At 46.1% G+C, this 11823-nt stretch overlaps 1 protein-coding gene across 1 annotated transcript; it reads right to left on the bottom strand.

The window, feature by feature from the left end:
- Window positions 1-7377: 7377 nt before the first annotated feature.
- Window positions 7378-11083, bottom strand: LOC115091641 (gastrula zinc finger protein XlCGF26.1-like). Its single transcript, XM_029601804.1, has 3 exons — window positions 11031-11083; window positions 9417-9530; window positions 7378-8789 (listed from the first exon to the last, which is right to left on the bottom strand). Exons 1-3 carry the CDS (start codon window positions 11062-11064, stop codon window positions 7378-7380), a joined length of 1560 nt encoding a protein of 519 aa, XP_029457664.1. The 5' UTR covers window positions 11065-11083.
- Window positions 11084-11823: the final 740 nt, after the last annotated feature.

Here is an 11823-nt window from a genome sequence, read left to right as displayed (position 1 = left end):
ATTTCATCATCTGTCTGACCATTTTGACCAGGTGGACGGTAGTATACTCCTGTCACTATTCTCTTCCCCAACACACATGGGATTTCTACCCATATAGATTCTACTGAGAATTTAGTCTCTTGTATGATCTTTATCCTGTTGGACTTTATGCTACCCCCTCCACCACGTTAATCCACTCTATCATTGCAATATAATTTGTACCCTGATATAGCACTGCCCCACCAGGGGCTGAGATGCAAATTATATCTGCCTCTTCATTCACTGCTATACACTCTAACTCTCCTATCTTGAACTTGGGACATTCTATGAAGTTAGTAAGTAGCACATTTAAAACAAATTGGCGAAATTATATTTTCACTCACTGCACAATTAAGCTCTCTAACTCATTGCATAGCTGGGTTTAAAAAAGGTTTGGACAAGGATGTCTGTTTCTCTGCTGCCTGTGAATCATCTTAATTTGTAGTCTGTGCTACAATTCTCTGTCTCTCATCTTTAGCTTTAATTTCACCTCTCTTTGGCCCTTCGTGGGTCAGGTTTTGACTTGTGTGGTTTGAGAAGTAAATCTTTGTATATCTCACTTTATTTCTCTGTTTGCCCTTGCTTTTCCTTGTTTGCTGGTCCAATTCATTAGCGGATAGTTAGAGTCTGTGGCTACATTTTATCTGCAGAGTTTAGCCTGAATATTCAAAGTGGATTTATATATACAAATGGAATTTTCCTATAATTAAATTTCTACACATTTATCAGTAAAAACAGTGAAAAACTGTTAGTTCATACGGACACTCAAACCACATGACAGTTCAGAGAGCAATGTAAGAACATAAGAAATTGCCATGCTGGGTCAGACCAAGGGTCCATCAAGCCCAGCATCCTGTTTCCAACAGAGGCCAAACCAGGCCATAAGAACCTGGAAATTACCCAAACACTAAGAAGATCCCATGCTACTGATGCAATTAATAGCAGTGGCTATTCCCTAAGTAAACTTGATTAATAGCCATTAATGGACTTCTCCTCCATGAACTTATCCAAACCTTTTTTGAACCCAGCTCCACTAACTGCACTAACCACATCCTCTGGCAGTAAATTCCAGAGCTTTATTGTGCATTGACTGAAAAAGAATTTTCCCCGATTAGTCTTAAATGTGCTACCTGCTAACTTCATGGAATGCCCCCTAGTCCTTCTATTATCCAAAAGTGTAAATAACCGAGTCACATCTACTTGTTCAAGACCTCTCATGATCTTAAAGACCTCTATCATATCCCCCCTCAGCCGTCTCTTCTCCAAGCTGAACAGCCCTAACCTCTTCAGCCTTTCCTCATAGGGGAGCTGTTCCATCCCCTTTATCATTTTGGTAGCCCTTCTCTGTACCTTCTCCATCGCAATTATATCTTTTTTGAGATGCGGCGACCAGAATTGTACACAGTATTCAAGGTGCGGTCTCACCATGGAGCGATACAGAGGCATTATGACATTTTCCGTTTTATTAACCATTCCCTTCCTAATAATTCCTAACATTCTGTTTGCTTTTTTGACTGCTGCAGCACACTGAGCCGACGATTTTAAAGTATTATCCACTATGACGCCTAGATCTTTTTCCTGGGTAGTAACTCCTAATATGGAACCTAACATCGTGTAACTACAGCAAGGGTTATTTTTCTCTATATGCAACACCTTGCACTAGTCCCCAGCACTGTCTATAATCCTATCTAGGTGACGTGTAAGGTCTTCTACCTTCGCAAAACCATCAAAAAGCACTCAATAACATTTTATATTTATTGAAAAATGATCATTGTGCAGAGTGCTTCCATAACCCACAAACTTTAATAAATTATCTGCCAGGAAGCAGAGTTGCATCCACTCTCTCAGCTGTGTGCCGACTCCCCACTCGCCCTAATTCTGTGCAGAACGCAGCGCGCAATGTTAGATTTGTTCAAAAGGAGGAGTGACTTCGCTGATGTGGATTTACACGCATAATTTCAAAAATGGAAAGTATGGACGTAAATCCTTTCCTCAGCTCTGCCACCTGGAATTACCTACTTACTAGGCATAAAAAAGTGAGCGCAAAACCCTATCCCGCGCACATTTTTACACAGAGAGACCCTGAACCGATCCTCAAAAGGGGACACCGGTTTCTGCCTGTCAATTATTTTGAAAATCAGAGATTATAAAAGATTTTTTTTCTGTTGATTAGCAAATTCTGTTGCTTCTTTCCCTGCATGTGCTTGTGGGTTAGCTCTCGTTCCTTCTGTTTTTTTTTTTTTGGAAGGCTTCGCCAGCTTTAACGATGAGCATTGGCTCTGGCCAGTTACTTTCATACGTCAGCACCTTTGCATCATTTCAATCTGTTGATGCCTTTAAGGGGAGGGGAGGGGAGGGGGCTGATCGGAATATTGATCATCATGCTGGAGGAGGGGCTGTGTGTTGTAGGGAAGCTCCGAGGGCAGAGCCTCTCCCCAGTGTTAAATTTTAATGTTCGGGTCTTGGAAGTGCACTAATGTGTAACATCCACCCTGAGGAGGGAGTTAAATGTTAGTCCTTAGCAAGGGGGCAGGGAAGAGAGCACACCACGCCGTTTCCTACCAAAACCTAATCTGCTAGCGCCTTATCTTTATTTCTACGTAGGTACCCGCTAATATTAGTGTATAACCCCAGTCGTCATTGGGAACCTATTCAGCGTGCACTCTAGGACCTTAAAGGCAAATTTTAACAGCCCCGTGTGTGTTCCAAAACCTGGAGATACTTGCACAAGTTGGGCCGGCGTGCGCTGAGCAGATTTTATGAGCCACCCATGGAGGTGCGTGTATCCCGCTGATTCTGAAAAGGGGCGGAGTGTGCACACGTTCTGGGCGTGGCCTGGCCAGGAAACGTGCTGGGGTCCCCGGCCATGTAAACTTTACTACTGCTATGGATGGCAGGTAAGTATTAAAAGAATCTAGGCCAGACAGTGGGGTTTTATGGTTTGGGGCTAACAGGGGCAAAAGGAAGTGAATTAAATTAGGGTGGGTTTCAAGACCCATCCCTAAACTGGGAAAACTGGGAAAATGGCAAAGCAGCATGGGCGCGCATCCCTTATAAAATTCCCCCACTTATACGATAGAAACGGCATTTGCGCGCAGATGCGTGCGTCCATTTCAGATTGGGCACATGTACGTGAGTCGAGGCTATTTTACAACATGCGCGCGTTTAGGCAGGTACATTACAAAATGGACGCATCTCTGCAAGCCCATGCGCCAATATTACAGGTAACATCTGTGAGTACTAGAAGCCTCTACAACAGTTCTAAGACCCTCATCCTCCTTCAGCTCTGGGGATGTGCAAGCTCAGCGCACGCTGCTTCTTATGGATTAGTATGAAGCCATTTTCTTTGTTCTATGTGTGTAATCTGTGCCTGTAAGACCCCATCCTCCTTCAGCTCTTGGGATGTGCAAGCTCAGCGCACGCTGCTTCTTATGGATTAGTATGAAGCCATTTTCTTTGTTCTATGTGTGTGATCTGTGCCTGTAAGACCCTCATCCTCCTTCAGCTCTTGGGATGTGCAAGCTCAGCGCACGCTGCTTCTTATGGATTAGTATGAAGGCCATTTTCTTTGTTCTATGTGTGTAATCTGTGCCTGTAAGACCCTCATCCTCCTTCAGCTCTGGGGATGTGCAAGCTCAGCGCACGCTGCTTCTTATGGATTAGTATGAAGCCATTTTCTTTGTTCTATGTGTGTAATCTGTGCCTGTAAGACCCACATCCTCCTTCAGCTCTGGGGATGTGCAAGCTCAGTGCACGCTGCTTCTTATGGATTAGTATGAAGCCATTTTCTTTGTTCTATGTGTGTAATCTGTGCCTGTAAGACCCTCATCCTCCTTCAGCTCTTGGGATGTGCAAGCTCAGCGCACGCTGCTTCTTATGGATTAGTATGAAGCCATTTTCTTTGTTCTATGTGTGTAATCTGTGCCTGTAAGACCCTCATCCTCCTTCAGCTCTTGGGATGTGCAAGCTCAGCGCACGCTGCTTCTTATGGATTAGTATGAAGCCATTTTCTTTGTTCTATGTGTGTAATCTGTGCCTGTAAGACCCCCATCCTCCTTCAGCTCTTGGGATGTGCAAGCTCAGCGCACGCTGCTTCTTATGGATTAGTATGAAGCCATTTTCTTTGTTCTATGTGTGTAATCTGTGCCTGTAAGACCCTCATCCTCCTTCAGCTCTTGGGATGTGCAAGCTCAGCGCACGCTGCTTCTTATGGATTAGTATGAGGCCATTTTCTTTGTTCTATGTGTGTGATCTGTGCCTGTAAGACCCTCATCCTCCTTCAGCTCTGGGGATGTGCAAGCTCAGCGCACGCTGCTTCTTATGGATTAGTATGAGGCCATTTTCTTTGTTCTATGTGTGTAATCTGTGCCTGTAAGACCCTCATCCTCCTTCAGCTCTTGGGATGTGCAAGCTCAGCGCACGCTGCTTCTTATGGATTAGTATGAGGCCATTTTCTTTGTTCTATGTGTGTAATCTGTGCCTGTAAGACCCTCATCCTCCTTCAGCTCTGGGGATGTGCAAGCTCAGCGCACGCTGCTTCTTATGGATTAGTATGAAGGCCATTTTCTTTGTTCTATGTGTGTAATCTGTGCCTGTAAGACCCTCATCCTCCTTCAGCTCTTGGGATGTGCAAGCTCAGCGCACGCTGCTTCTTATGGATTAGTATGAGGCCATTTTCTTTGTTCTATGTGTGTAATCTGTGCCTGTAAGACCCTCATCCTCCTTCAGCTCTGGGGATGTGCAAGCTCAGCGCACGCTGCTTCTTATGGATTAGTATGAGGCCATTTTCTTTGTTCTATGTGTGTAATCTGTGCCTGTAAGACCCTCATCCTCCTTCAGCTCTTGGGATGTGCAAGCTCAGCGCACGCTGCTTCTTATGGATTAGTATGAGGCCATTTTCTTTGTTCTATGTGTGTAATCTGTGCCTGTAAGACCCTCATCCTCCTTCAGCTCTTGGGATGTGCAAGCTCAGCGCACGCTGCTTCTTATGGATTAGTATGAAGCCATTTTCTTTGTTCTATGTGTGTAATCTGTGCCTGTAAGACCCTCATCCTCCTTCAGCTCTGGGGATGTGCAAGCTCAGCGCACGCTGCTTCTTATGGATTAGTATGAAGCCATTTTCTTTGTTCTATGTGTGTAATCTGTGCCTGTAAGACCCTCATCCTCCTTCAGCTCTGGGGATGTGCAAGCTCAGTGCACGCTGCTTCTTATGGATTAGTATGAAGCCATTTTCTTTGTTCTATGTGTGTAATCTATACCTGTAAGACCCTCATCCTCCTTCAGCTCTGGGGATGTGCAAGCTCAGCGCACGCTGCTTCTTATGGATTAGTATGAAGCCATTTTCTTTGTTCTATGTGTGTAATCTGTGCCTGTAAGACCCTCATCCTCCTTCAGCTCTTGGGATGTGCAAGCTCAGCGCACGCTGCTTCTTATGGATTAGTATGAAGCCATTTTCTTTGTTCTATGTGTGTAATCTGTGCCTGTAAGACCCCCATCCTCCTTCAGCTCTGGGGATGTGCAAGCTCAGCGCACGCTGCTTCTTATGGATTAGTATGAGGCCATTTTCTTTGTTCTATGTGTGTAATCTGTGCCTGTAAGACCCTCATCCTCCTTCAGCTCTGGGGATGTGCAAGCTCAGCGCACGCTGCTTCTTATGGATTAGTATGAGGCCATTTTCTTTGTTCTATGTGTGTAATCTGTGCCTGTAAGACCCTCATCCTCCTTCAGCTCTTGGGATGTGCAAGCTCAGCGCACGCTGCTTCTTATGGATTAGTATGAGGCCATTTTCTTTGTTCTATGTGTGTAATCTGTGCCTGTAAGACCCCATCCTCCTTCAGCTCTTGGGATGTGCAAGCTCAGCGCACGCTGCTTCTTATGGATTAGTATGAGGCCATTTTCTTTGTTCTATGTGTGTAATCTGTGCCTGTAAGACCCTCATCCTCCTTCAGCTCTTGGGATGTGCAAGCTCAGCGCACGCTGCTTCTTATGGATTAGTATGAGGCCATTTTCTTTGTTCTATGTGTGTAATCTGTGCCTGTAAGACCCTCATCCTCCTTCAGCTCTGGGGATGTGCAAGCTCAGCGCACGCTGCTTCTTATGGATTAGTATGAGGCCATTTTCTTTGTTCTATGTGTGTAATCTGTGCCTGTAAGACCCTCATCCTCCTTCAGCTCTTGGGATGTGCAAGCTCAGCGCACGCTGCTTCTTATGGATTAGTATGAGGCCATTTTCTTTGTTCTATGTGTGTAATCTGTGCCTGTAAGACCCTCATCCTCCTTCAGCCACTTGGGATGTGCAAGCTCAGCGCACGCTGCTTCTTATGGATTAGTATGAGGCCATTTTCTTTGTTCTATGTGTGTAATCTGTGCCTGTAAGACCCTCATCCTCCTTCAGCTCTGGGGATGTGCAAGCTCAGCGCACGCTGCTTCTTATGGATTAGTATGAAGCCATTTTCTTTGTTCTATGTGTGTAATCTGTGCCTGTAAGACCCTCATCCTCCTTCAGCTCTTGGGATGTGCAAGCTCAGCGCACGCTGCTTCTTATGGATTAGTATGAGGCCATTTTCTTTGTTCTATGTGTGTAATCTGTGCCTGTAAGACCCTCATCCTCCTTCAGCTCTTGGGATGTGCAAGCTCAGCGCACGCTGCTTCTTATGGATTAGTATGAGGCCATTTTCTTTGTTCTATGTGTGTAATCTGTGCCTGTAAGACCCTCATCCTCCTTCAGCTCTGGGGATGTGCAAGCTCAGCGCACGCTGCTTCTTATGGATTAGTATGAAGCCATTTTCTTTGTTCTATGTGTGTAACTTTAACTTGCCTTCTAATTTTGTTCTTACTTCAGATCATTCCATAATTCTGATATACATCTCTTCCATATTTCCTTGAGTGCTGGGTAACCATTCTACCTCTCTGTTATATGCTCTACAAGATCCTCATATAAGGATCTCCCAAACTCATCTGATTCAGTTTTGGTTCGTGCACTCACGTTCTTTCCCAGTTCTCTGCAGAGTTGTATTGGGTTTTGGCTAAATATTTTATAGTGATATCTTCCCTGTTTTCTTCATATCCCCACATCTCTTGTGGCCCTGTTGCTATTTTCAGTTTATTACTGGAGTGTATCAATATAAGATCTTTTGCTGTTAGTGTAGCATACTTCAGCTTGAGACTTTGAATTGTTCTCTTATTTTTTATGTCTTCACTCTTTTGAAGTACTCATCTTTCACTGACACTTCCACAGTTTGTCTTTTTTCCAAGGAGGGATTGATATTTTTCTCCTTTGTTTCTGGCCTAGTGTTCTTACTGGAAGGACTCTCTGGTCATATTCAAATCTAGTTTAAAAACTCACCTTTTTAAAGCTACTTTAAAATCCCTTCCCTGTGTGTATTTTCTGGTGTATTCTGAGATTTGTCTTTTGATTGAAGGTTTTACTACACTCAGCACATGAAAAAGGCCCTCTCCCTGTGTGGATTCTCTGGTGCTTTTGGAGGTCCGCCTTCCACTTGAAGCTTTTACTACACTCAGTGCATTTAAATGGTCTCTCCCCAGTGTGGATTTTCTGATGACTTGTGAGATGCGCCTTCCGATTAAAACTTCTATTGCACTCTGTACATGAAAATGGTCTCTCCCCTGTGTGGATTCTCTGGTGATTGGTGAGGCTAATCTTCTGATGGAAGCTTATACCACATTCCATACATGAAAATGCTCTCTCCCCAGTGTGGATTTTCTGGTGGTTTATGAGGCTTATTTTCCGATTAAAATTTCTTCTACACTCTGTACATGAAAATGGTCTCTCCCCTGTGTGTATTCTCTGATGATTTGTAAGGCTTGTCTTCTGATTGAAGCTTTTACCACATTCCATACATGAAAATGGTCTCTCTCCAGTGTGGATTTTATGGTGATTTGTGAGATATGTCTTCAGATTAAAGCTTTTACTACACTCACTGCATGAAAATAGTCTCTCCCCTGTATGGATTTTCTGGTGATTTGTGAGACTTGTCTTCCAATTAAAGCTCTTACTACACTCAGTGCATTTAAATCGTTTCTCCCCTATGTGAATTCTCTGGTGATTTTGGAGGGCTGTCTTCCATTTGAAGGTTTTACTACAGTGAGTGCATTTAAATGTTCTCTCCCCAATCTGAATTTTGATTTGATTTGTGAGGCTGGTCTTCCGATTAAAGCTTTTAGTATTCTGCATACATGCAAATGTTGTGTCCCCTGTGTGGATTTTCTGGTGAGATGTTAGGCTTGATTTTGTAATGAAACTTTTATCACATTCAGTACATGGAAATGCTCTGTCTCCTGTATGGATTTTATAATGTTGGACAGGAGCTCCTTTCTTACTGAAACCATTCCTGCATTCTCCAATGTGTGTTTTCTCTTCTTCCTGTAGCTCTCCCTCCTGACTGAAGGTTTTCCCATGGTCTATAGATGTAGACGGTCTCTCCTCAGTGAGTGGTCTCTCTTGTGATTCCAGAGTTACAGGATCCCTGAGGTGAATCTCACATGCATCACAGGCACATCTTTGTTCTGTTCTCTGGTTTCTCTGCTCTTCCCTTGTACCTGTGATATTACAGGCACTTTCCTCACACAAATTACAGTTTGTGACCGAGTTTCCTGTTTTTTGCTTCTTTTCTGAGATGCAATTTTTTCCCCAGTCAGCACATGAAGAAACATCTTCTCTTTGTTGCACTGATAGACTTTTCTTTGCTTTCAGATCCACTGTGAGCTCCCAGTGCTGTCTCTCTGGATTACTGTTTCTGGGACCCTCATTTCCTGCATAAAAAGTAAACACAAAGTCATCATCCTGTTTGCTGGAAACGCTCCAGAGACGTGAAAGGCTCTGATGTAAGGGGAGGTCAGGGTGAGCAGGGAAGAAAGGATTTTCAGTTAATGATGGAGAGAATTCCCCACTGGGAGATTCCTGACTCCAGCACAGAACCTCTGACCCTGGGACACGACCTAAAACAGTGACCAGGAGAGGCAGCTAAAGCACTTCCTGTTCCTGTACAGAGTAAAACAGTAACACAGGGAGCTTTATACTGAGCATGCATGCAATGGGATAAAACCAGGACTGCATAAAGCTGTTTCCAAACAGAAGGCAGTGATAAAAGCAGGATTTGATTCCTTAGGTAAAATAATAGGAGGGGAAGGTTGTGATATAACGGGGAGATGACGGTAAAAGAGAAGTAATAGCTCTCAGGGGGTCCTAGCTTGTAAGACTGACAGCTGGGAGTGAGGGGAGTGTAAAGAAGGGTGAAGGCCACAGCGAGAGCAGTGTAAGCAGTGAGGCTTGTACAAGATACGCAGGGAGATCAGAACCAGCTCAGTGATTAAAGAGATCCCCAGAGGGGCTTGTGAAGGGGTCTCTGCAGCTCCCGTCCCTCTTATTCCTGGACCCACCTGAGCAGCTGCTTTCTCCTCCTTCTCCTTCCTCTGATCCCAGCTCCTCCCTGATGTACGGCTCCTCCCCTCGCTCAATGTGGGATATAATATCCGGGGTGACAGTCAGAGAGCCTGTTCCAGGGAGGAGATAAGTGCATTATTACCCTGGCTGTGATTAGCACAGATTCAGACTTAGAAATATCTGCAGTACAGAAATATTCACCAATCTCAATGACAATATTATTCCAACACTGGCAGAAATCATGTAAACCATATTTATACCCCGTGTGACATCCATTCTACCCTCACTATAACCCCTGACACAGCCCCGTGTGACATCCATTCTACCCTCACTATAACCCCTGACACAGCCCCGTGTGACATCCATTCTACCCTCACTATAACCCGTGACACAGCCCCGTGTGACATCCATTCTACCCTCACTATAACCCCCTGACACAGCCCCGTGTGACATCCATTCTACCCTCACTATAACCCCTGACACAGCCCCGTGTGACATCCATTCTACCCTCACTATAACCCCCTGACACAGCCCCGTGTGACATCCATTCTACCCTCACTATAACCCCTGACACAGCCCCGTGTGACATCCATTCTACCCTCACTATAACCCCTGACACAGCCCCGTGTGACATCATTCTACCCTCACTATAACCCCTGACACAGCCCCGTGTGACACCCATTCTACCCTCACTATAACCCCTGACACAGCCCGTGTGACATCCATTCTACCCTCACTATAACCCCCTGACACAGCCCGTGTGACATCCATTCTACCCTCACTATAACCACCTGACACAGCCCCCTGTGACATCCATTCTACCCTCACTATAACCCCTGACACAGCCCCATGTGACATCCATTCTACCCTCACTATAACCCCTGACACAGCCCCGTGTGGACATCCATTTCTACCCTCACTATAACCCCCTGACACAGCCCCATGTGACATCCATTCTACCCCTCACTATAACCCCCTGACACAGCCCCGTGTGACATCCATTCTACCCTCACTATAACCCCTGACACAGCCCCGTGTGACATCCATTCTACCCTCACTATAACCCCTGACACAGCCCCGTGTGACATCCATTCTACCCTCACTATAACCCCCTGACACAGCCCCGTGTGACTTCCAATCTACCCTCACTATAACCCCTGACACAGCCCCGTGTGGACATCCATTCTCCCCTCACTATAACCCCTGACACAGCCCCCTGTGACATCCATTCTACCCTCACTATAACCCCTGACACAGCCCCGTGTGACATGCATTCTACCCTCACTATAACCCCTGACACAGCCCGTGTGACATCCATTCTACCCTCACTATAACCCCTGACACAGCCCCGTGTGACATACATTCTACCCTCACTATAACCCCTGACACAGCCCCGTGTGACATCCATTCTACCCTCACTATAACCCCTGACACAGCCCCGTGTTGCTTTTTACCCCCTGGTCATGTTGCATCTGCTGCATGGTTACAGGTGACAGGAAGCAAAGTGATCCCTGCAGCCCTCGCTCACTTTCTCACGTTTTCACCAGGTGACACCAGGAGCCCTCACACTCAGAATTCACTGCTAATGAACCTGTAAAATGATCCCTTACCCAGCGAGCTCAGGGTCTCATAATTCTCCTTCATCACCTCCTTGTACAGCTCCTTCTGCCCTTCTTCTAAACGCTGCCACTCCTCCTGGGAGAAATAGACGGCGATGTCCTCAAAGGTCACTGGCACCTGAAACACAAACCCTTCTGCATGAGCTCCATCAGGAGAGCTCCCAGCGCTGGGGCTCAGCAGAGCAGGAGCAGAGGTTTCCCTGTGTGTGGAAGTCCCGGGCAGAGAACAGAGTTACTCTTCTGCTTTCTCACCCCCCAGACCCGGAGCAGGGAGACCCAGCAAAGTCTCCCCCATCCCCTTTCTGATCCTGAGCCTGCACCCAGAAAACAAGTGCTGGATCCCTGAGTAACAATTTTACTTACAGGGAGTCCAAAGCCCAGCTCTGGTCTGGTGCTATTAAAGCCCGGTCTGCCTCTGCAGTGCCTGCAATCTCAAGTGCTGGATCCCTGAGTAACAATTTCTCCCACAGGGAGCCCAAAGCCCAGCTCTGGTCTGGTGCTATTAAAGCCCGGTCTGCCTCTGCCCTGCCTGCAGTCTCCTACCTGAGCAGCAGCTCCTGCAGGCATTCTCCTCTCTCTGGGGGTCCCTGAAGCAGATTAGAAACGCCTTGGGGGCTCCTCTCTTGCAGGAGAGAAAGTCTCTTTCTTTCCTTACAAGCACAGCAACTCCTCCCCCTCCTCCTCCTGCTGGCGCTCACTGATGACAGAGGGGGAGGAGAGTGGGGAGGGAGGTGCTCACTGATGACAGGGGGAGGAGAGTGGGGAGGGAGGTGCTCACTGATGA

The sequence above is a fragment of the Rhinatrema bivittatum genome, chromosome 5, assembly GCF_901001135.1.
Source record: "Rhinatrema bivittatum chromosome 5, aRhiBiv1.1, whole genome shotgun sequence".
In the NCBI taxonomy this organism is placed as follows: Eukaryota; Metazoa; Chordata; class Amphibia; order Gymnophiona; family Rhinatrematidae; genus Rhinatrema; species Rhinatrema bivittatum.
Note: the sequence above shows the minus strand (reverse complement) of the source record. Positions and strands in the feature narration are given on the sequence as shown.

Excerpts from the sequence above, each read along its gene's own strand:
- LOC115091641 (XM_029601804.1), bottom strand. The coding sequence starts at position 11,064 with ATGAAGGAGAATTATGAGACCCTGAGCTCGCTGG. Across the intron at positions 9,531-11,030 it reads TGAGACCCTGAGCTCGCTGG|GCTCTCTGACTGTCACCCCG; the intron begins GTAAGGGATCAT and ends TCCCTGGAACAG. Across the intron at positions 8,790-9,416 it reads AGGAGAAAGCAGCTGCTCAG|GAAATGAGGGTCCCAGAAAC; the intron begins GTGGGTCCAGGA and ends CTTTTTATGCAG.